The 27067-nt window shown below is 29.4% G+C and overlaps 1 protein-coding gene and 1 long non-coding RNA gene across 3 annotated transcripts in view; one reads left to right on the top strand and one right to left on the bottom strand.

Moving 5' to 3' along the window:
* The first annotated feature begins 1063 nt into the window (after positions 1 to 1063).
* The window catches only part of LOC111638672, a 62456-nt gene continuing 36452 nt past the window's right edge, over positions 1064 to 27067 (top strand). For both annotated transcript variants that reach the window (XR_002758915.1, XR_002758914.1), the window contains exons 1-2: positions 1064 to 1300; positions 24101 to 24231. This is a non-coding gene — a long non-coding RNA (uncharacterized LOC111638672). The remainder of the gene's footprint in view (positions 1301 to 24100; positions 24232 to 27067) is intronic.
* The window catches only part of LOC111638671 (ectonucleotide pyrophosphatase/phosphodiesterase family member 6-like), a 42228-nt gene continuing 22478 nt past the window's right edge, over positions 7318 to 27067 (bottom strand). Inside the window, exons 2-7 of the mRNA XM_023384419.1 lie at positions 24086 to 24445; positions 21745 to 21854; positions 21387 to 21548; positions 10330 to 10473; positions 8221 to 8338; positions 7318 to 8116 (exon numbers count right to left, since the gene is read on the bottom strand). Coding sequence (XP_023240187.1) covers positions 7905 to 8116; positions 8221 to 8338; positions 10330 to 10473; positions 21387 to 21548; positions 21745 to 21854; positions 24086 to 24445 — 1106 coding nt within the window. The 3' untranslated portion in view covers positions 7318 to 7904. The remainder of the gene's footprint in view (positions 8117 to 8220; positions 8339 to 10329; positions 10474 to 21386; positions 21549 to 21744; positions 21855 to 24085; positions 24446 to 27067) is intronic.

Genomic DNA, 27067 nt, shown 5'->3' on the forward strand with positions numbered 1-27067 from the left:
AATATTAGTACCCAAATACTCTTCGTAAGTAGTCATAAATCATAAATAAACGAAATAATATATTTTTTGCGCATATGAATCTAATAGAACACACGGTTAAACGCGAAAATTCCTAACTACGATTATTGTGCCCTTAATAGATCATATGTGAACAAATAACGTTGGGCGGTTTTGAAACAGATCCCTCAACTTTTCTTCTTAAACCGTCGCCATATTCTTAAGAGTGCAAAAAGAAAAACGTGTAAGTTCTAACCCTTATAACCCACCTCTATTATCTAGTAACCATGTTATTTAGTATTTATGTTCGATAGCAGATGTCGCCACTTGCTCATATGTTTTTCAAAACATTTATTAAATATTTTAATGTAAAATTTCGGAAGATTAATGAAAACCGAATTGGCTCGGCAGTTAAAACGGGATATTACATTTAAAATAATCAATTAAATTTTTTTGCAGTTTTAAATCAGCATTTTTTGTCACAATCTGAAAGTAAATTCGAACTATTCGTTGTGATTCCGTGAAAATCTCGTGTTTTAAAGTCTAAATAGATGAGTGTTTTCATAACTCGTTTAAAAAATCTATAAAGTAGACTTTGGTTATTGGGCTGCAATTTGAAAAACTGTAGACCTATAAATTCCAACTGCCTGTCCTTCCTTCCTTAATCTCGAGAACGGAGTTAGATACATGAAAGTTAAGACCAGATATGGAAAGCTTATAGCTTAGGGGCAGGCGGCCTTGATTAACTAAAATATGAACTTTCGATACAAATCGGAAGTCACGTTATTTCAATTCAAATCTTTTTCCTGAAAGCAGTTAATATTGACAGTACTGTTAAAGGAAAAGTATGATGCACATGGGCACTACTAATTTGAGGTGGAGAGCATATATTTTAAATTAAATTAATTAAAATTGCAGCCCGGTATTAGGACGATGTCACAATAAATAATTGCTCGTTTATATTACTTTGTTGACTCTCGGAAGGAAGCGAGATAAATGAGATTAATGACGTTCACCATAATAGTTAACAGTAAGTTCATTTTAATTTTTCGTTTTTCCGGTCGGATGCATGAAGTGCATCCGACCGTTAACTAAACAAAATCCCTAAAATAAACGAGACTAACAATTTTAAGCAAAAAGAAGTCGGGTTCCCTTTCAGAGCGGATGCAAGATGGCCGGATGGCCGAGCGATCAAGGTGATAGACTACAGTTCTGGAGGACACGGAATCGAATCCGGATGGATTGAAAAAATCCCCTGGAATTTTTCAGAATATATTGAGGGGACGAGGGCCTCAAAATAAAGGTAGGTTCTGTTGTAGTTCTTAGACTATATATTCCGGAGGTTTGAAAAGGAATGTGAAGACACTTTTACTGTAGAGTACTGAACTTGTGAATTTTATTTACTAAAGTATTATAAGTTATATGTTTATTTTCTAAAATATCATCAGAATTTTAATTTATTTAAAAGCACAATTAATAAGTGTTTTCATTATAAAATAGAATTAATCTCAATTAATTTTATTCTCGTAATTTCAATATTTGTATCCATTAATGTAAGGTCGCAAATTCTTTCCTCGACAATTTATCTTCCACCCATTCCTAAAAATAATACAAACATATATTTATTGAAAATATATGAATACATATACGTATATATATATATATATTTATTTATTTATTTATTATGGCATATGATAAATTATAATAAAATATTAGTAAATTAAACAATGATATTTGCCATGCATTAAAATTTTCTTCTGAATATCATTTTAGCACATCTCATATTATCTCTTATATTATTATCTAAAAATCCTATTAAATTGTATAAATTAAATGAAAACACAATTGAATGTATATTATTATATTTTTTTAAATAATATTGTTAAAAATATTTCATCATACTTACACATTAAACGTTACAACTACGATACGGTCTAGAATTAGCGAACCAGTTACTATTGCTTATCTAAAGTTTACAAATTGTTTTATTTTAAAAATTTGAGTAAATTATACTTATCGAATTTACCTGAAAAATACAGTGTCTTCTATAACCATTTTTGTTTCGATTTATTGCATAGCTTTTGAAGTTACTTTTCATGTCCTATCAAGCAGATCTCTGATCGAGATATAAACTTTATGAAAAATTTAATTATGTCTATTTTTTTTATATAAATTAACGTAGCAAAACTTAACATATTTTTATATCTAAAACAACTATAACGAGTTATTTTAAAAATAAAAATTCAACTTTTTTTTCCTTGATTTTGTATTCAAATATATTTTTGAATACAATATGAAAACACTCGATTTGATTCGCACGTTATATTATTTATTAAAAATAGCTTCAGCTATTTAAATTATAATTTTTATATATCGGATGACCGAGGTGGTTAAGGCGTCAGTGTACCTCTCTAGAGTACCCAAGATCAAATCCTGACAATAAAAAACAAAACAAAAAAAATAAAAAATAGAATTTTTGTTGTTTGATCACATCCTTTACCACCTGGTCGTCCCATCATTGTGGGTTTGGCTAAGTCCACAATGGGCATGTAAAAAGGCCATCTTAGTGCCCGTAGGTTGAGTCCAAAACTATTATACGCTTACAATCAGAAGTTTTCTTCCTTAGGAATTGATTTCTAACTAAAATCGATGCCATTTCACATTTGTTGAAAATTTTTCCATTTCCAAAAGATATCAGAATGGTAAGTACAGTACAATGAAAGAAGTAAAAGATGAATTCATGTTACTACGTCGAACGTCGTCTATCTTCTGACTGATATTTTTTATTCTCATTAAATGAATAACTCAAGCAAAGTATCAGTACTTTAAAGGTAGTCTAATGACTGTAGGATGTAAAGTGGGAAAGTCATTAAAAAGGTTTATTCAGTGGCATAATGATATTTTTAAGTGAATACTTTGGTGTTTTGAAACTTTTTAAATACGTTTTCATCATTTCTCCTTTTAAGAATTTATAAATTTCGCACGTTTTTATTTCGTTTTACGAATATTAAACTTCATATCCTCGTTAACTGTGTAATAGAGCAACGTAATGCGAGCAATTATTTATTATGGCATCGTCATAATGCCGGGCTGCAATTTTTAATATATTTTTAATTTATTGAATTTAAAATATATGTTCTCCATCTCAAATTAGTAGTGGCTTGCCCCTGTACTTCATATTGTTCCTTTAACAATAGAGTCGAGACGGTTATATATTTAATGCCTTTCGGGGAAATTTTTGAATTGAAATAACGTGACTTTCGGTTTTCATCTAAAGTTTATATATAGTTATGGAAATCTTAGGGACAGGTTCTCCTGTTCCTAAGATTTCCATATCTGGTCTCGTATTTCATCTATCTAACTCTGTTCTCAAGATTAAGGAATGACAGACAGGCGAATGACAGTGGGAATTTATAGATCTAAAATTTTTTTCAAATTGCAGCCCAATAAAGCATTTTAAATCAAAATATTAAAATTTACACGACAAAATCCAAAATCAACATAATATTAATCATATCAGTTAACATATTTAATTATTTAATAAGGAACCTTATAGGCCTATAGTGAATTCCCTAATGAATTTTTTTGTCATTTACTATGTAAACTAATTTATTTTACATTATTCGTGTATGTTATACTTTTCCTTCTGCAATTTCCTGTTATGTAATCTGTACTGATAGAATTTTACTTTTGCTTCGGGGAAAAAATTCGAAATTCAAGTTATTCAATTCAATTTAGATAGAAAATTTTACTTCTATCAAAGTTGTCCCACTTTAATTAAATACGTAACCATAATAAAATATTGGATAATTTTATGTAAATATTGCTAATAAACTGAATATTGAACTATGTGCTATATTTATTTATTTACTTTTAACTGTCATTGTTCTAAAACCGAATCAGTTTTATTTAAAAAGATCATTTATATCTTTTGCTTTCCTTTGATTTCGTATCCATTTTTATCAGTTAAAGATACCACTTTCTCTTTAATGATGATTTTCTCCGTTTTAATTTCTATGCCGTAAATATAGTTTCCAACAATGGAAATAGATGACTCATTTATGAAGTTTTGATGTTATAAAGTAAGCCAGTGAGATGATAGACCTTTTCTAATTTTTTAATGCAGTGCCAAAATAATGCATAATTGTGTAGGATGTATACGTTCAACTTAAGTCGTTGAATAATAAAATGTCTTCGAAAGAAACTTGAAATTAAAAAAAAAAATTATAACTTTTTTAATTACTTCGTAATGAGTTTATGGAAGTTGTAAGTTATATTGTAAACTTATATGGAAATTTTATTCTTATCGATTCATTAATAATTATTACCATTAATTTATATTATTTTGTAAGAATTTAAGATACTTCTAACGAATTTATTGAAAAAAACGTATTTTGCAAAAACTTGTAAATTTGAATTTAAAAAAATCATTAACCAACTTTTCTTAATAAAAAAAAGAGAGAGAGAGAGAGAGAGAAAGCAATTATTCTTAGGAAAGGATAAATGCGCGCATTTTTAAAGTAATGAAAAGTTTAAAAGATAGGTAAATAATTTTAATGCTTTTAAATACTGTAATTTTTATTTATAAGCATTAATCGTGGAATTGTAGATCATATTAAACATAAATTTTTGTTATTTATTCGAAGCGTGGCCCTGCAATTTTGAAAAAAGGCTCGATGGTTCCTCTTTCCGAATTTACTTATATTAAAAAAAGTTAATTTACATTTAGAAGTCGAGCTACCTATCAGTTTTATATGTTTTGTACATACTCGTCCTGTTTTCCGTCTTAATCCAATTCCAGCGCTCCTTTGAGCAAAAGTGACTCCAAACAGAAAATTCTGCTCTGCTCCCCAACCATATTATCTAATAACCTTGCGAAACACCTTTTCTGATCGATAAAAGCCATTAAACGTAGCCCAATCGGCGATTTATCGTCAAATTTGGCCGATTATATCCAGGTGCTAATACCACATGTAGAGAGAGAAACGGTCAGCGCATTACTAACTCATATAGATTCGACAATGAAATGTGCAAGGAATGAACACTGGAAACTGATCATCAAAGAATGGAATGCGACTATTAAATATCGATCTACTCAGAATCTGTGAGCTTCATTGGAAGAGAACAGATATTTCTCAAGCGGTGATTTTATAATCTATCGTTCCGGAAATTAATATATACAAAGGAATGGTGTTGCATTCATCCCAGATAAAATCGATCGGCAGAGCAGTCCACAGTTTTCGTGCTGTAAACGGCAGAATTATTAGCATTCGCATTAACGAAAGGTCCCTTGCCAAATTCGTTATATAGATTTATGCATGCTCTTGCCACAGATGAGGCTAACGAGCAAATAAAAAGCGTATATATTGATATTCAAAAAGTGCTAAAACGCATTCCGAAAAAGGACATTGTTTACATCATTGTTCACAGGAAAATGTGGATTGGGCGAAAAGAACAAAGCCGGAAATGTTACTTCAATTTTGTAAAGCGAATCAGTTGGTGATCATGAATACATTTATGATCACAACCAAAACGTACCTTTTACCTGTGGACTTCTTCCTACAACGCGTTAAGTTGGATCTGTCTCTAAAGATGTAAAAGATTGGTTATTGCAATGAAAAATCTTCCCAAGTACTGATTACTGTTTTAATTAGAAGTTCAATCAAATGTACTATGTTAACCTGAGCTACAGCTCAAGATTTTGACGGGCAGCTCAGCTCTATGCTGGAGTCCAGAATCGCAGTTTGCAGCTCAACTCAGTTCGATTCATATTCCGAGTTTTTTGTAACTTGAAGTACTCTCGATTCCATCCCCTTCGAATTATCTGCACTCTGCATGTTTTGCTAGAAATAATTATCGCTATTTCTATCATTTTAAAATATTACTTTTTTTTTGCTTTTAATAAACCTCTTAATCTAAAAATTATTTATGCTTCAATTACTTAATGCTCAAATTGTTTTTATTTGAATGCTCTCATTTTAACAACAGATAAATGAAAACATGCCCGACATACTGTGTATCCGTTATTATTACAGATGTAATTTAACTTCAAAAATAGCCTTTGCTGTAATGCACTCCTACACTCCAGCTCAGCTCAGCTCAAAGCTCCGGTCCAAATTCACAGTTCAACTCGCAGCTCGCCTGTCAAGACATCAGTTTAGCTCGGCATTTCCAAATTGCTAAGCTTTGCCGATCCTAGTTCTAATAATCAATTTCTTGTTGCGAGAGTTGAACTTTGATTCTTCAACACTACAGTGTCAAGGGTCCTTTGAAATTTGATACGGAATCAGTATCTCCGAGTTATACGATCGAGGTGAGAAATCGCTTCTAATTGCTTGACAGTCTGGAAAAGGATATCAAGATGAACGGCGGAAGGATATCAAGGATATTGTAAGTTGAAAATGCAGAGTGTAGAAAGTACAGAAAAGTACATAGCATGGAAAACTCAGAGCAAAGTGCTATGGCTGCTTCAGATATGGTAGTATTTGCCGTTAGTAATGGCACTTCATTTCGGTGATGATGGCACATATCGGAAAGCCATAAGATGCGTCATCAGTCATGACATCTCATGGCTTTTGTTCATCACGTGTTGCCATATTACCTCAACTGAAGAAGGAAAGTTACCGAGAAATGTTCAGGCGGCAAAATGCGCAGATTTAATTCGAAGCCAGAAAAAATAAAGAACAGAACTGGAATTTAAGTTTTTTTTTGGCATACTTTTTTCTTTGCTTTCACCAATTCTAAATTGGTGAAAGCAAAGAAAAAAGTATGCCAAAAAAACTTATGTTCATTTATGTAAAAAAAGACCCGGGCGCTTTTGTGCCATGCAAGTTTTGGGAGATCTGCCAAGGGAGAATGCACCCCGGGAGATCTTTTAGGAGAAATTGGCCTCTATTTAGGTGAAGAAAGCTCGAAAAACTTTACACGGCCAGCCCGTTGACGAGGCGCAAACCCACAACAAACTACCATTCCTCGGTAGTTTTTCCACTCGGCCACTGGTGGGCTTGCGCCATGTAAAGCTGCGTCAAATTTTGACCGCAGTGATAATGAAGTACACGACAGTGAATAAATTAGGATTGGGTTGGATTTATGGAATAAGGTAACATAACAAATAGGCGATCTGCTTAGGAAATGCCTCCAGGGAGGACTTTATGGAAAATGCCCCTTATTTAGGTGTTAGACATCGTGAAGAAAGTCCGGAAAACTTCACGTGATCAGCCCGTTGATCAAGCGTAAACCCGCATCAACTACTAGTGTTTTATCCACTCAGTCGCTGGTGGACCTTCATGCTGAAGTCTCATACAGTTTTCCACCTACTTTTTGACGGTGTCGTTTCCCCATTATTTTAACCGGACTAAAACATTTTCTATTAATTTTGAGACGCTCTACGACTTTGTAATTTAAACTGTGTCGCTATCTTTCATAGCAGTCGAGATAAGATTTGATCTCATGAAAAAAAAAAGGAGCGGCGGTGCGTGGCGACTAGGTAGCCAAGCACTGCTGCAAGATAGACATGGCACAAGAGGTTAGATAATAGGTTGTAAAATCTACTATTACCTATTACCTAAACTCACTACTTTCCCAAACTCTCGTGCACTTATATTTAGCTAATACATAGTATAAGCAAGATAAAATCTGGAGTAATGTTTTTATCTATATTCTGTGTATATGTACTGTATAATACAGTACATTACGAGTACTTCAATACTTTGCACTTAGAATCAAAATAAATTACAAGTATTTTCCTAATTATTAAAAATTTTTATTGGTCATGAAAAGTTCTGTACACAATATCAATATTTCCAAATTGTTTATCAATATGTAAACAAACTGAAAAATAAAATAGCTTGTCACAATATTTTAAAAAATGAAAAAATGTTTCTTATCTAAAAAATTGGTTAAGAAGATCACGTTATAATCAATGTAATAATTAACGTTACAATGAACAGCATGCTTTGGACGGATATCGATTTACTATAAGACGCAGAATTGGTGAACATTCCTTCAATCCTTTCTAAAGATCCGTTATTAGATAGTGGTTTTATGCCCAATAAATGACACATCAAATTATAATGATCGACATTCTCGATGGGAGGTGATATGTATCCTTTCTTCAAGTCTAAAAGATAAATGTTAAAATAACGATGAAAATTCTCTAATATTATAAAACCACATTTAATTTGGTTAAGTTTAGTTAAAAATTAAATAACTAAATTTTTTTACCAGGTCCTCTAGCATAGAATATGGTTCTCATATCCTTGACTTTATAAGGGTCATAACCATGACTACCGCCTTTGGAAAGTGTTGATCTTCCAGGAATACTTTTATCAGGAAAATCCAACTAAATTTTAAAATAAGATAAACATAATAAAACATGTACATAAAATCTTTAATAATTTTAAAATAAAATTACTGTTTTTGCAGTTAATTCTTATTAAATTTAACATTCATTTCCATTACTGTCGCGAGTATTGATATGATTTAAAGTTGTCTTTATTGATAACTGGAAAAATAAAGTTTCCAGAAAATTTTTCGTTATGAATATAACATATTGTTATATTATAAAACAATGTTTTAGAAGAGCTATTCATTTACTAGTGAATGAACTAAAAATTCTAAGTTGTGCCAGTATACAGTACAAGGATCAAATACACAAAAGGTTAAAAGTTACAGATATCACTATTGTTTATGATTCAGAATTGGTTCGATGAAGAAATAGATCCAAATATTTTCTTGCACTTGTAACACACATATGGACATCTATTTTAAATTAATCTAAGTAATATATAAGATAAAATAACTCTTAAATGACTTATTAGAGTCAAATTAACTTATTAGTATATTGTTGTATCGGTTTTGCCTTTGCTAAATTTCGGATAAAACTTCGAATTACTACTTTTAAAATCAATCCAAAGTTTAAATACATTTATATAATTTTCTAACATAAAAATACAAGCTTTTTATAAAGTATATTTACAGCTCGACTTGTTGCATTTTCTCATAAAATTTAGCAAATTCATTAAAACAATTAAAAAATAAATGTTTTTTAATTAAAAAACTCGCACCTTACGCAATATATTTTTTACTGAAAATTCAGCATGCGTTAAAAAAAACTACAAAGAGAATAAAAATATGATTTTTATTTGTATTATTATTAAAAGATAGATCAGATATATTTTGAAGTTAATTTTCTTTTAAACTTTAAAATAAAATGATAATAAAAACAAAGAATTTACTGTTTTTAATAGGTATTCAAAACTTAGAATATAACAAGGTTATTTAATGGAAACGCTTAAATTAGATGTTATCCAAATACTGTAAGGCAGCGGTCCCCAACCTTTTTATCGCCGCGGACCGGTCAAAGTTTGATAATTTTACCGCGGCCCACTGAGGGGGGACGTTGATCGTTTATATTTTAGATTGACTTAATTTAATAATTTTAATTTAATTGTATTTAAACATGCCTTCAAAATAAAATACAGTTACACCAAAAAATGAATATAACGTGATTTAACATTTTAATTCACTAGAACGCTAAATCAATGAGAACCCTGAGCTTGTTTCATTGCAAGGAGACGGTTCCCTCTAGGGGTAATAGGAGACAATGACACCCGAAGTGTGTTTCTTACGTCCAGTTTATTCTGTTGTTCCGTCGTCCATTAAAAGTCGCACAAACCCGAGGAAATACACCATAGTAAATAAAATGGAAATAATTTAATGTTCCTTGGGCGGCCCGGTACCGTTTGATCCACGGACCGGTNCATCGGCAAAATTAATAAAAATTATTTGTTCGTTTTAATTGTTGACTGTTTCCTCTCATTAAGTACTAAGAGGACCTTTTAAATCGTACCAAGACTTATTCAACCAGGCCCACAATGGAGGGCCAGATGTCCAGGGTCGGCGGTCGATAAATCCGGGACAGACCACCCTGTAAAGTTCCTGGATAATTGCTTGTCCAGATTCGATACCGGATCGCCCAGAGCAGTAGGCTGACGTTTTAACCACCTCAACCATCCGGTCATCATTGTATCAATTTGAATTCAAATAACTATAATAAAAATTTTATTTAATATAATACAAGAGGATTTGGAAGATTTATTTTAAAAATATTCATTTTGTTCATTTATTATTGAAATTTTACTAAAACAATTGATTTTTGCAACCAAACTATAAATGAATGTCGATGCGATTAAATAAATTTCAAACGATGTATATAAATAATGAAATTTCAATGATTTTATAAATTATTTTTACACAGTATTTAAAATAATGGTTTGTTGGTAATGGTGCATTAAATATTTTTAAAAGCAGTAGTTTGAATATCATACTTACTCCACTGATAAAGTATCCTTCATCCGCAACCAATAATATAGGAAGAGTTAGATAACTGTGTTTAAGATGATATTCATCAGGAATATCTTCCTTTCTATAAACATGCAGACCAGGATGATTATAATTTTTGATTTTATTATAAACCTGTTTCAAAAAGAATATTTCAAAACAATTATTAAAATAATAATTTACATTTATATAAAAAATAATAATACTTTGTAATCTGAAGCTAATAATTAAAAAACTATTTCCAGATTAGTGCTTTTAATTTAAACATACTAAATTAAAGGTTTATTATATAATAAATGAAATTCTATATAAGTTTATATAACTTATATAGAACCAGCCCCACAACATGATAAATATGTATTTATTTGATAAATGTTATTATATAATTAATATTTATCAAATAAAATACAGTTATTTCTATTGACGTTAAAATGTTCTTTTAATACGACTAATCTATACATGGCACAAGTTTGTTTCAAGTATTCAATAAGTAAATCGTCAAATTGCAGGCTTCACTTCAATACTCGCTGCAATTGTGTAAAGCTTAAGTTATAGGAGCAAGTAAACACAAAAATTGTGTGAATGGATAATCCGCTTACTTCGTCTTCGCAAATTCAGTAGTTGCAACAACAATGTATTTCCAGATATTTAATTATCCAAATACAAAAGGTATTCGTCATTCGATCTTTTCATTTTTGTTATTATTATGATTTTAATAGACTTATGAAGTGTTAGAGGTAAAAAATTAGCGAAAAATAGCTAATTTTCTACCTCTACTAGGAAAAACGAGCAAAAATAATTAAAATATTATGTATTTATAAAATATTTTCAGAAAAATCTATAATGTAAATAGCAAAAAATAAATGTGAACTTAAGTTTTTAAAAATTGAAATATAGATATTCATTAAAAGATAATTTAAGATATTTAAAGTACATCTATAACTAAGTTTATTATATTAATGCAATCAAACTTGTCTATAACGGAACCCCAAGGGACCGAACAACTCTTCCGTAGTAGACAGGTTTCCGCTTTATACAGGTTACCTAGTATAGGTATCCCCAGAGCCATAACTAGGCAGGTGCAACAGGTGCCACTAGGAAGGGGGCCCGCACAGGGCCACTTGGAAGGGGAGCCCAAACTGCTGTTCACAAGAAATTATTAAATTTTTCCACCTTTCTACAGCGCGGTTTGGCGATTACATTTCGTCTTACTTAGACCCTAGATGTCTGCTCACCAGTGTTCCCAACTGTGGCGACTTTTAGAGGGACGTAGTGAGGTAGCGGAGACNCGCTGCAATTGTGTAAAGCTTAAGTTATAGGAGCAAGTAAACACAAAAATTGTGTGAATGGATAATCCGCTTACTTCGTCTTCGCAAATTCAGTAGTTGCAACAACAATGTATTTCCAGATATTTAATTATCCAAATACAAAAGGTATTCGTCATTCGATCTTTTCATTTTTGTTATTATTATGATTTTAATAGACTTATGAAGTGTTAGAGGTAAAAAATTAGCGAAAAATAGCTAATTTTCTACCTCTACTAGGAAAAACGAGCAAAAATAATTAAAATATTATGTATTTATAAAATATTTTCAGAAAAATCTATAATGTAAATAGCAAAAAATAAATGTGAACTTAAGTTTTTAAAAATTGAAATATAGATATTCATTAAAAGATAATTTAAGATATTTAAAGTACATCTATAACTAAGTTTATTATATTAATGCAATCAAACTTGTCTATAACGGAACCCCAAGGGACCGAACAACTCTTCCGTAGTAGACAGGTTTCCGCTTTATACAGGTTACCTAGTATAGGTATCCCCAGAGCCATAACTAGGCAGGTGCAACAGGTGCCACTAGGAAGGGGGCCCGCACAGGGCCACTTGGAAGGGGAGCCCAAACTGCTGTTCACAAGAAATTATTAAATTTTTCCACCTTTCTACAGCGCGGTTTGGCGATTACATTTCGTCTTACTTAGACCCTAGATGTCTGCTCACCAGTGTTCCCAACTGTGGCGACTTTTAGAGGGACGTAGTGAGGTAACGGAGAACTCAGACAAATCAGCCAAAAGTAGCGACTTTTGAAATTTTTTAATTTATTTTTTGAGAAGTTTAAATTTATGTTTATAGTTTTCAAATTTACAGATTTTTCTCTACTTTATAGAGCTCTCTGGCAACTACTACTATTATTACGATGTACAAAACTGTATTTCTAGATTTTTCTACAGGTGCAGAGCTAGAAATCTGTAAAGGTAACATTTTGTAACAAAAATAAATCTGCCCGAGGATTTTTTTAAAATTACTAAATTGAATACGGTAACTCCCGAATAAAATCTTAGTATCGAGGTTTGTAAAAGGCGTGCAGAAATTCTGACTTAATTTTTTGCTTTATAGTGGTACGCATATGTGGTGTATACCTGAACGGCGGATTAAGCGGTAAGCGAACTATGCGGACGCGTAGGTCCACGAAGGGGCTCCCGCAGTCTTTAAAATGCTACTGAAAAAAGGGATTGCGAAAACGCAGAAGATAGAAATAATTAGAAAAAAAATCGCTTCGATATATATAGATACATAGAAGTAATAAATGATATAGCTTTATGGCCAACAATATTAACAGATGCTATTATTGATCATATTCTTAAAAGAAACCAAAAAGTATAGAAAAGGGATTTCTTAATAAACGAAAAGAGTTAAGATAATGGAAATAGATAAAACGCCAGATGAAGGAAGTAACTTGACACCCGAAAAATTATTTAAAATACAAATTTACAGTCAAATAGATTGTCAAAATTGTCAAATAGATTGGCGTTATGAAAAAATGAAAACTATCTGTGACGATTTTTGCTTTCTCTGTGGCTCGTCTTTACTATACACGATTGTTGCTGATTTAAAAAAATCGGGTGCAGATCTCGCTGTTAAATATAGCAAAGATTTAAAAAAGTACGAATTCACAAGTGAAATTGAAAGTTTTAATTTTGAAATAACGACTCTTGTACAAAATATAGAAACTGTATCTCCGCTTAATATTCTACAGGCTCTTCATGATTTTAGTTTAATTGAGTTTTAACCAAATATCAATATCGCTCTTCGAATATTTCTAACTCTTCCCGTTTCTATTGCTTCGTGCGAGAGAAGTTTTAGCAAGTTAAACTTAATAAAAATTATTTAAGATCAATTATCGGACAAGAACGATTATTCAATATTTCTATTATTTCAATAGAATGCAATATCGTTAAAAATATTAATTATGATGGTGCAGAGCCGTAACTAGGGTATGGCCAATGTCGCCCCGCCATAGGCGTCGATTTAATAAAGGCGCCAACGAGAAGATTTCGAAATAATATGTATTCGAAATTAATAACACAAAAACATTTTTATATTTATATTTATACAGGGTGTATCAGAATGACGTTTTAAAAATTCGGGGGATTATAGAGGATAAAATTTTGAACGTTTTGATATAAGGAACCTATAGCTGGAAATTTGAACTAAAGTGTCTACAGCGGTAGGAAGTGCTTGACCGCCCTTCACTTTGGTAGCTACCCTTCCGTCCATTGACGTCATGTTATTGCTGCGGATGGAAGACTGTAAACACACAACTACAGTGGTCTAACTGAGCCTGTGTACAGGACGTTGTGTACTTAGTGCCTGTCGTTCTTCAGGTCACTCCTTGCATCCACTGGCGCTGTGCTGTAAACACACAGCTAGTCAACGTGAGTCATTGTACAGTTGTCCGCTTACCGTGCTTTACGTACTGTGGATACGTTCTGGCTTCTTGGAGGGTAACTACACATTTGGAGAACTTGCTAATATGCATTTGTGTTATGGTGAAGCTCGAGGGAATGTCAGTGCATCATACCGATCGCATAGAACGTGCAAAGTGCTGTAGAAACGTTCTATCACTTTTCCAGCTATAGGTTTCTCATATCAAAACGTTCAAAATTTCATCCTCTACAATCCCCCAAATTTTTAAAACGTCGTTCTGATACACCCTGTATAGTATTTAAACGTCACTAGAAAATTTTTTACAATAGCATTTTTTTAAAATAAAATTTTTTTTTTAATAATAAAAATTAAAAAGGCGCCATTTTTATTCTTGGCCATAGGCGTCCAAAATCCTAGTTACGGCTCTGTGATGGTGTAATTAATGAATCTGCTAAAATGAAAGCCAGAAAAATTCAATTAAAATAAATCTTATTAAAAATCTATTGTAATGTATTTGCTTTATTATTTTCCCAAAACCAAATAAATTAAGGGGCCTAAATGCAAATTCTTGCACAGGGCACAAGAATGCCTAGTTACGGCTCTGAGTATCATATTAAGTTTTTCAAACATTAAGATTTTGATTTTACATTGAGATCTATTTTATATTCTATATTATAATATTCTATTAACAACAAACAACGTAATTATTAGGTTTAAATCCATAAGGTTGGTAACTTTAATTTATATATTGTATTACCATTCATATTTTAGAAGTTTCCTAATAATTTAATGTAATTTCTAGTCTGGTCGTCACCACAAATTTTGTTGCCAAAAAAAATTTAGGATGTAGAATATTATTAGCTTCGAGTTTTTAACTATTTTCAAATTCAGTTTTATTAATATGTTTTTAAAATTAAAATTCAAATATTTTGCGTTTTAATTAACTAATTATACACTATACTTTCAGTACAGTAAATATTAAATAATAAGTCATTAATAAATTATGGTTCTTTTACAGCTTAGAAAAGAATACATCTTATTATTAGCCTTAAATATGATTAATTTATTCCAATTAAATTAAATAGAATTAAACTTCGTATCAAAATTCACTTAATTCTGGCATAATTTTATAAATCGAAAACTTTTCTTGTTTTTTATTCGAATATTAATAATAATAATTTGCTGAAGATTGTTACTTTGATATAGGAGATTCTTGTTTTCATAATTTAAACAAATGCTCCTTTATTTTGTAATCTAGTTATATTTTCATAATATAGATATAAATATCGATCCATCCTAACTTAATTAATCTAAAAATTAAAAGTAAAAATTCAACATTTAGAATAAACACAAATTAAAGTAAAAGGGTCTTTACAGTTTCCTTTCATACCTCGAGACTACATAATATATAGTGTGAGGAGGGTTACCCTAAATCGACCTGTATTTTGAGGCCTCAATTAGATAATTTAAGAATTTAATATTTTTTAAAAGTTAATATAAATAATGATATAAAAGTTTATAAATATTTCAAATTGACAATTTATTTGATATTTGATTAACTTAATTAAATATAAAATTAAGATAATTAAATGCAGTTAATTCTATATGATAGGATAGTGCGCGACATGAAACATTTAAGAGTTTTCTGCTTGTAAAAAATATTACTAGATAAACTATTCTAACTTAAAGCATCTTTTTCTTGCATATGATAACTAAATTAAAAAAAAAATCAAAGCAATGCACTTATTCTTAAAATAAATACTGCATATTAAAATATTTGCTGTGTGTTCCGTTGTGCTCTATTGTGTGGAGTAGTAATGGAACAGTATAGGATGATATGAGCTTGATGAATCAGTCATAACAGCAACAGTTAAGTGAAAACTTATTTGTTATTAAAGATTAATTTTAATAATAAATAAAAAGCTTTTGTTATTATTATTATGTAGAATTATGTAAATTACTATAATCCTCTGATTTCCACCAGAGGATTCTAGCATCAAATTTAATATCATTTATAAGTATGACTTTAGATTACCATTGTCAAGATGTTTAGAACTGTTTTAATCAGTTTAATGGCACCGGATCCTACAACAGAAAATCGGCATCTATGCACAAGTTTATTTTGAGTATGCATTGCTTTTAATGGTGCATCGTCGGATCTTTTTTGAACGAAGTTTTAGTATTTTATTTTCAAATTGTTTGCTATCAGTCCATGACTAGAATAAAACAGGATTAAAAAACACTGCAATTTGTTTGTGTAGTTTTCATTACTTAAAATGGTTATTAAGTTAAAAACGCAGTATCCTAATAGAAACCATAGCCTCAAACGCGCATAAAACCCAATTTTGTGTGCTAGGAAAAAAATAAAATAAAATAATAATAATAACTGGGTGAATCTAGTCCCTAGGTAAACGAAAGAGACCTGTCTTCAAAGTTCTTCCATGTGTTGATGAGTTTCCAGAACTTATCGTTTTAATTTTAATAATCGTTGGAGTGAAATTGTGTTCCATGTTGTCCCATCCAATCCTATTATTGTGCAACTTCAGAAAAATTTCGTAAAACTTATTTTATAAGAAATGTTTCAAAATCAAATTAAGATAACGAGTTATAATTTAATTACATAATAATTTCAACTTATATTTCATAATTTTGGCTCCTTTTATTATCACAAACTTCCACATTTCACTTAAAAAAGAAGTTTTAAAATCATCGTTTTGATTAACAGTATAAAGCTTATAGAAACTGATCGGATTACAGTAACAGAACTTAGTTTATAAAATATTAAATAATTTGACATGATTTTATACTAAAAATACATATAATGCTACATAATATCTTTCGGTAATTTAACATTTTAATAAATAATTACTTTTTCATTTTAATCTTGAGATAAAATTACTTAGTGAAATTATTAATGGTTATCTTTTCTAAATATTATTATTATTAATCATTAATAATAATAGTAATAATGTGTAGACCGATATTTGTCATTAGAATAATACACTAGTAAGTTATATATGAATATAATTACTTCATGCACTTAATATAGCCTACTCGTGACAATGATTCGTTATCTTAATAGCATTCTCAAGTTCTATTTTAACTGTTTTTAGCCAAATTAAAGTCTAAAGTAATCTAGTTTGAATATGCATTATAATAAGGAATTCTATAGTTGCGAAGATGGTCGACATCATTTATCTTTTATTTTTAATTTTTATAATAAATGAACCGTTTTTTTATAAAAAATTATCACATTATTACTCTTAAAACTTTATATTTTATAGTATTAGCAACTGATGAATATTATTCATTGTTATCTCGTATAGAGCGAATATACTGCTTATCGCACAGCCGGAATAAGTGAGTGAGAAATGATTCTAAAATTGACTAAACTCAAGATTATTTATATATTCACCTATAAAATGGTTATTTTTTAAATTTTATTCTATTTTGAAGGTTAAAAACAAAAAAATCCGGGACTGTCCCGGACAAAACGGGATGTATAGTACTTCTCAAGTACGAAATTTCTTTGATAGATATGAAGATAGGTGCTAAAATTAGCTTATAAAATAAAAATTACTATTTAGAGTTTTATTTTCAATTCTAAAATTCCATAATACATACTAAAGTTTATTCTGATTAGTATAGCCTATAGTTTTTGATTAGAATATTACTTCAGATAAGGGTAATATTTCTTTTTGATAAATGATCTAGATCCAAGGCTATTTGTTTTTTAAGGTTTAAATTTCTTGATATAAATTGATGTTAAAAACAGAAAAATCGACCTTTCGTGAAGTAATCTACTTTCTAAGTTTAAACTATAATCCTTAAAAATTACTAGATTCAGCTGAAACTTAAATCCCTTGTGGACTTAGTTCTTAGCTTGTTTCAAAAGGTTAACTTTAATAATTTGTCTTCCGTAACAATATAGATCTAAATAAATTGATAATATTCGAAAGAACCCATTTTTTATATTTAAATGAGATGAGAATGTATATTATGAGTTTCGCATTAAACGATGGTAAAATCGTTCATCTCTCTTAACATGATAAAATCTATCATTTTTATAACATTCTATCATTTTTTAATAATGTAATTAATATTTGAACAATGTCAATTTATAACTTTCAATCTATTAAGTATTCAAAAATATAATGCAAGTTAGAATATCAGATAATGCATTCAGTTTCAAGAATATTGAAAAGTGCATAAAATGAATGATTTTTGAAAAGATAAAAACTAATGTTTTACATAGATTATCTGTAAAATTAGATAATGAAATATAAAACTCTTTTTTAAATTAATAGATCAATTATATATAAATTATAAGAGGCCTTTGACTTTACGGATAAAAAATTTCTATCCTAAAGAAAAAATCTAGAGCACTTTACTTGTGAACAGAATACGATAATAGGCTGAATGTCAACGAGTAGACTATTTTACTCAATATATATGTTATAATAATACTTATATGTTATTATTAATTATTATTATTATATTAATTCATACTTATATATTATAATAACATTTTAATACATCTTGTACATTGTAAGTCCGTTATTAATATATGTTTTCTAAATTTGTTCGATTTAAAGGACTTTTGGCAATAACGGATACCCCTTTACTCAGTTAGTCGTTAAATCGAGGGCGTACTGTGTTTGTATATAACTTCATATAACTGTCTGGTGATTCTACTAGTTTATTGAAAAAATAAAAGATTAATTTTTACCGTTTCTTTAATATTCTTAATATAGTTATTATTTCAAACACAGATAATCTTTTATTTACCATTTACTTGTTCAATAATGTTTAGGTTAATAAAAAATATTTTCTGTTTTAATTAACCTATATTTTCTATATACTTGTAATATCTTGTTTAATTTAGAATCGACTGGTTTCAGTCTATTTTTTGATATTATATCATAACCTTTCATATTACATTCAGTAAATATTTCAATGATGTAAAACAAACAGCGTAGTCACTATCGATTAGTTTTTCCAACCTTAAGAATAAAATACTTAGGACTCTCCATAAATTACGTAACGCAGATATGGTTGAGTGGGTATGCAGGTAATCGTTACGATGGATACAAGAAAGCGAGGTGTTTACAAAATGTTACATAAAGTTAGTGTCATTCTGTTACTTAAGGATAACAGAATGACCCTAACTTTACGTAACGTTTTGTAATGGTATCATGAAATGTAACAGAATGACTCTACCATGAAATAATGGTAGGGTCATTTTGTTACTTAAGGATAACAGAATATTTCATAACCCTACCATTATTTCATACTGCAATAGTTCAGAAACAAAAATGAATCGTTTTGTTATCCTTGGATAACAGAACGATTCATTTTTGCTTCCGAAATATTGCGTAGCGAACCGTACTGTTTATATCATTGCTTTGTACTGTACAGTACGTTACACATGTAACTTAATTAATGAAATAATATAACGTTTCGTACTCCCTTGCTGTGTGTTATTCTTTTCAACCACCATTCTACTACCTGTAAAGTCCCGTAACAGCGTTATGGGACGTTACAGGTGGTAGAATGGTGGTTGAAAAGAATAAAAATATCGTTACGTACTTTATGGATGATTCTTTAATTTAATATTTTGTTTTTGTTTTATATTCAGCATTAATATAGCATATGTTTCATTTGCGTTATACAAATTTGTTATTGCAGTTTGATTCGTATATGCTGTTTTGTAATAATACAATAGTGATTTTAACTAATAACGTCATGCTATCAGTTTAATTTAATTCGGGAAAATAATTTAAATTAAAGTTGAAGGCATCAACAATGTTTCTCGTAGGACATGTAAAATTTATAAATTTCCAAATAATGTGTAAAATGACTATTACTGTATAAAAATCAACAAGTCGTTCCATCTTATTTTCACTCAGCGATGAGGAATGAGATACAAAAATATCCTTTTAAATGTTAAAATCAATATTCTATTTCATATTGAGAGTAGGTTAGCATCTATTCAACTATTATAGTATTAATAATATATTTTATATGACTTAACTTTTATTTAAACTTGATTACTTGATTATAGAATATAATTTAAATAATATAATTAAATTATTAAAATTGTATACACTATATAATGTTTTTATTTAAGAATTTTATTTTTAAGAAATCGACTTATTCAATTTTATTTGAAATCAGAGAAAGAAAATTTAATATCTCGGCGGCTTAAAATTTTAATGCTTCAGTCTGAAATAAATCTATTTACGAAAATTCATAAAGTCACTGTTTTTCTCTGAATTTGTTTTGTTACATCGTTTGAAACATTATTCATTTAAATTAATTTCTTATTCGCGATTAATATATTATAAATAATAAATTGTTAAATTATTTCAATTTTTAAAGAATTTCTTAATTATTATCGTTAATTTTTTGATGGTGAAGGACAAGGTTCGACATATTCGGAACAGACCGTCCGTGAAAAATGCCTGGAATTTTTCAACTGCCAAGATTCAGCTTACAGCTCTGGGGCCCCGAGATCGACAAATCTCGGGGCCCCAGAGCTGCAAGCTGAATCCTTAACCGCCTCGGCACTACAGCCCTAAAAATAAGTCTGATAGTACCTTAACGTCGTTAATTATTTTCTTCTGTCAATATATGTTTCTTATGTTTATAAGCTTAGCCGCACTGACATACCCAGGAGGGATTCGTAACGAAAAAGTTAATAAAAATGTTAAATATAACAAAAATAATTTAACTGTGGAATTTACTACTGACTCAGCAATTTATATTTGCTTGTTTTTATATAATTACTGTATTAAAAGTGAAAATTTGGGCTCTCCTTTATGTCGGATTTGGTTACGCTTAGATTAGCTGTAAAAAGTCAGTTGTTTATTAGCGAGGTTGAGGCCGAAGTTTTCAACGCCAAAACGTGTACAGTACGTCGGACGTTCAGCGCCGCTTTCCTGTAAGCCTAGAAGTTTGACAATGGTGTTTGGATAATCGGTGGAATCATGCTCGACATTCCAAACACCATTGTCAAACTTCTAGACTTACAGGAAAGCGGCACTGAACGTCCGACGTACACGTTTTCGCGTTGAAAACTTCGGCTTCAACCTCGCTATTATCAATTTTTCACGTCGATTAATCTTTACAATCATTCGCTCCATTTTTCATCGCTAATGCGTAAGAAAAGGCCTATTCTATTTTGTATCGCTTAGTCGTAAGTTATATCCAGTCCCTATGTAGTTGAACGACTATACTCTAAATACACATTATCAAATACAAGTGTTTTGAATTATATTGCTTTTGAATAGAGATATCTTATTTTGTAATAGCTAAGTCATAACTAGATATATTTACATACCTCTACTTCTTTTCCATCTTCGGGAAGAATCATGCATGATGCTCCTTGATATATCATATATTTAATGTCAGAAGGCTGAAGAACAGAGTCTAGGTTAATAACTTCAGTAGTACGAGGATCTACTAGTGTCATTCCATGATCAGATACAACAACCAAATTTACCTGAAATAAAAAATAACTTGACGTCTTATCAATTTCTATAATTAAAATTTTAAATTAACAGAATTGTTCAGTTTAAACTTTATTGAATTATGTTAGTAAATAGATAAATATAACAGTTATATTTATCTATTTATCAAATATTCTAGCTGAGTTTCAGAACATTTAATATTCTTTCACGATCAATTCAATTGTTTACTTGATCTTCTAATCCTCGCTTTGTTATCTCCTCTTGTAATTCGTACAACAATCTATCGATACTTCTAAATGCTTCTTTCCTTTCATCTGAATCTGGTCCATATTTATGCCCTATAAATATACAAACCATCATGATAAATATCTGTTTTATAGTGATAATACAGTATAAGCTACAATAAAAACTTTTAGCATACTTTGATATAAAATTTTGTCTATATTTAAGCAAATATTTTGGATAAACATTTGTGAAATATTTGACAAATTTATGAAATATTTATGTAAAATAAATGAAAAATAGCGCATGGAGATTCATTTAGATTGTATTAATACCTAAATTTGAAATTACTAATGTTTAGATAAATATAGCCTGTTTATTATGTTTTATAATATATCATGTTATGTGTCTAACTACATTCTTGTATATCTATTAATATATTTAACTATAAAATTCGCACATAACACACTTTCGAGTCACATCGGACATAGAGTCATCGATATAAAACTCTTCATATGATAGATAAAAATCATTTAAAACTTTCAGTTTTATTTTAAAAAATAAAAAAAATTGACACGAATTACTTTCTATTTCTCACTTCTTCAAAGAATACGTAAATTACACAGTATAAATAAAAAATCTCATGAATATTTTATGCTGTATTCTTCCATCGATATTATGAAATATAAATCGCAAAACGCGCAAACACACGTACAAACAAACTGTAAGACAAATGAATTGTTGCAAAAAACTGAAAGTTAACTTTGTCAACTAATAACAAAAATATAAAAAGAAAAAATTTTAGATAAATCAGGTCTATCTTTTATTTGTTTCTACACCACACAATTCTCTATTCATTTCAGTTAACAAGGCAAAAATAAAGGAAAAAATAATTAATTAAATTGTCATAAATTATAAGACATTTTAAAAATAATAATAATAACCTAATTTCAACTAAAACTGCAAAGTGCTGTACTATCTCTGGTTTGCATTTATTAAAGTTTTATAAATTAGTTTTGCACTAAATACATTTGAACCCTCGATTTAACGGAACTTCGAATCTAAGGGAAAATTTGTCCTATAAGAAAATTTAAAACCTTTCTTGTTTGTGAAAAGTGCATACTAAAAGGTTGGAACAATGAGTTAATGAGTATGAATTACTCAAGATACTGTACAATACATTATGTTATTATTTGACTCATATATCATGCTAACATTTTATCACATCTTGCACATTTTACGTTTATTATTAATTCGTTTTTAAGACACATTCGATAACGGACTTTCAACAATGGTGGACACTCCTTTCCTCATTTAGTCCGCTAAATCGAGGGTTTACTGTAATTACTCTGTATCTGTATTAAAACACTATATATTTTTAATTTGTGGAAATTTTTTCGTTTCACATTAATTTAAATAGATTTTAAAGTTGTGTCATGAGAAAGTAACAAGACGTATTTAATAAAGAAAGTGATTTATCTGAAAACTTTTGTTTTCTTTTAAATCTTCAACATTCTATTAAAATAAAAATTCTATGTTTTCTTTTTTCTTCTCTTAGAAACATATAAATAAACGATATTTTCTAAATATGTTTTATTTAATTGAAGAATCAATTAATTAAATCAATTAATTGAAGAAGTTTAATAATATGAGTATCTTAACAACTTCACATTTATCACTAGATTTTTATCAATATTTGACACAGTTCAGTGTATGTATAAATTGATTCGATCTAGGAATGACAAAAAACGTAAAAATACTAAAAGTTTATTTCATTTATTTTCTTAACATAAAATTTTATTACAGGAATAAAGAATACCTGTATAAGCATTTCTGTACGTCTGTAAACAAATCTTATTAGAACTTCGGAATTGAGTAAAAGGCGAAAATTGAAGACATTAGCTCCGTTATTGATTGTCACATAAATTAATTTGATTTGTTTTAAATACACTTACAAATTCAAAAATGATCGTTTTTATTTGGTAATTCCTAAGATTTTTAATAAAATTAATTGGCCAAATAATGAAATTTAGAGAAGAGTACGAGGGAACATTTAAACTAATTGCATATTTTTTATTGATAAACTAATTGCATATTGCATATTTTTTATTGATATTTTTATTAATGGTTTATACTTTATATTCACGTTTTAATAACTTCCTTTCAATAACTTTTTACAATTTTTCTTAAATTTGTAAGTCAAAATAATAAAAATTCTAATGTTTTCTACAAGTATCTACATGTACTGTACTTTTCGATGCTGTCCGCATTTTTCGATTTTATATATATATGCTTTTAACTTAATATAAAATATAATATAAAAATATTTTTAAAAAATTAATATTACCTTTATGGTCTACAGATTCGTAATACACTTGCACCAATTGAACTTCGTTGGACTTTAATTTATCTAGTGCTTCCAAGAATGCGTTTCTAGTATCGGCATCTACCGTTTCCCAATCTTCTCCCACGTACTTGTAAGGAACACAAAAGGTAGGCTTTTTTCCTTTTATTTCTACCTGGCATCCATCCCACCAATATAGAGAAGTGCGGAGATTATTCTTCTCAGCAGTTATCCAGATTGGTTCGGCATGGTTCCACCAATGGAGCACCGAAGCCGTTTTGTTCGGTCCCATTAAAAAGAAATCTTTGTGGATAGGATCGTACATCATATTCTGCACAAATCCGTGGCTTTCGGCATAAAGTCCTGAAATTATTATGCATAAAGTAAGATTTTATTATAATGGAAATATTTTACAATATAATATATTATATATTCCACATAAATTTTTAAGTCATTATAGTATTATATATAGCAATAATTGTCAAGCGTAGGGCGTTTCTCTTGAGAAACATTTCTTAATTAAATGTCGAGATGTCCTTGTATGAGACAGGGCATTTCTATGATTTATTTTCATTAAAATACTCGTTAATCAACCAAAATATGTGACGCTCTCAAGCATTTAGATAACAGAATATCGCTTAATTGAAGTAATAAATGCGTCTAATTATCGTATATCTTTACTGTTTAGTTCACAATAATGAAGATGATTCGTGGATGAGTTGACTGCATCATTAAATGCCGTGTGTCAGTACATTCTAAATACTTGACCATAATTACATTTGTCAGAATTTATGAAATATGTCAAATTGTTTTAATATGTTGCAAATTAACGCTATTTTTATTCAAATATTTGACATTAGTATAGTATTCATTTTTAATCTGAGTGTCATTTCATACCAAATAGTCACTTCTCGCTACATCGCAGGCTATTTATTCTTCAATTAATATTAATAATTGATCCTTTCTATTATTACAAATTTGTAGTGTTTGGGAAAAAGCTATTATTATCTTAAACGAAAATAAAAAACTTATTTTAAACTATTTTGATAAAGGTGAAAATTTTAAATGAAGGAGTTTTGCGAATTCGAAGAACACACAAATTTAATATTAATGTTTCAATTGAAGATGGATTAATAAGAGAAAAATTAAAATTCTTCATGATGTGACAGGATGTGTTACATCTATTATTTCTTATCACTTTTATATATATATCATAAAGATTATAAGATAAATTTAAATAAGATGTAAATTATTGTAACTTAATAACTTGAAAACTCGGAAATTATAATTTATATTCTACAAAACTTTTATTCCACAAGACTTATTACATACATCTCATTAAGAAACCATGCACAACCACGCAACATGTGCAATCCCATTGCGTGACAATACGCAAATACGTTTTTTTATTAAACGTAAATGAGACATCTGGAAATATTAAGCTCACATCTCTGATGTTGAACAAATATAGCTTTGATTGTATAGTTATTCTTGTTGAAAAAAGAAAACTACAATTTAAAAATTCAATTTCTTACAGAAATAGTGAAATCTATAGCCTATTTAAAGTTGCCAGAATTTATACTTTTAAAGTGGCTGAACGTGATAAGATAAGATGTAAACAAGAATAATAATGAGAAAATTGTTTATTTGGGAATTAAAAAGAATACTTTTCAAATAATGCAAATATAACAAAATTCAAGGAGAAAAAAAAACAATGTTTATTGTTCATTCTTGCAAAGAAATTTGTTAGAAAATTTTCGGCTTTAATTAAATATCAAATATGCTATTTTATCTTTAATACTCATACTATAAATCTCTCACATTTTAATGTTGATGAAAATGTTTTCAATTTTTTCTTATAAATGTTTCAATTTTAAAATGTAAATTTCTCCTCATATTATTTAGATATTGAAAAAACTATATAATAAAAACTTTTCATCGATATCATTAAATAGGCCTCTACTATTACAGGAAATCTAAATCCATGGCACAGTTACAGACAATCATGCGTTTCTTCAATTCCTAATAATTGGGTACGAGATACGCGAAAGAGATAATCGCTAAGAACCTGGGAATTTATAATCAGAAGTACTTTTGCTTTTACTGTAACTGTTGAGTGACACGTCGAAACTTTCTTGTGAGTTCTAATTATCCCTTTTCAGCGTTTCTTTAACTTCATTAGCATTAGTTCCTCCGGGCTAAAATATTAATGCACAGAAATATTCTCGCACGTTGCTTGAGATTCTCTCCATATAAATCTTTATAAACCTACGTAAGCAGCAATATACGAAACATAAAATCTTCAATAAACGTATTGTAAAAGAGCAAAAATTACAAAATTTTACCAAACTTGAAATTTTTCTACGGTTAAAGAGGTTAGAGACCCGAATAAAGAATGTCACATATTGAAAATAAATAGATGTTATCTTTCGATAAATTATATCTATTAAAAAAGAAGATGACTCAGAGACAAGATCTATCGTTCTAAAAATATGATCCAACAAGGACATTTGTGCTCAAAATTCACGACCAGAGAGTTGTCGGGAATGACAAAGTGATATACATAATTATTCGCTGCAGGGTTTTTGTGTCCTTGATGAATATAGCTTACCTGGTCTCATGCATATTGACATCGGATGTGTGGTCTTTATAGCGATCGGACACAAATGCCGAATGATTCAAAATGGGTTTATGTTAATGAAGAATGAGATAAATATATACATGTAACTAAAAAAACTATGAACAAAATGAGTTACAGGCAATAGGAGTTTCACTTAATTTAGCTTGAAAGGAGACAATCGTGTTGGAGTTGATAATCTTAAAGAAAAATCAAGAACTTTTGTGTAGATATAAAAATGTTATGATATTTAAAATGTGTGAAAAATTCAATAAATCTGCTTATTTCGAATCGCATATTGCTTTCAAATAGATTATACGTATCCGGATTCGGGAAATACTGATCACGGGAAACTGAGGATACATAAA

The sequence above is a fragment of the Centruroides sculpturatus genome, unplaced genomic scaffold (assembly GCF_000671375.1).
Source record: "Centruroides sculpturatus isolate CEXI.00-Female unplaced genomic scaffold, Cexi_2.0 scaffold1171, whole genome shotgun sequence".
Lineage (NCBI taxonomy): Eukaryota > Metazoa > Arthropoda > Arachnida > Scorpiones > Buthidae > Centruroides > Centruroides sculpturatus.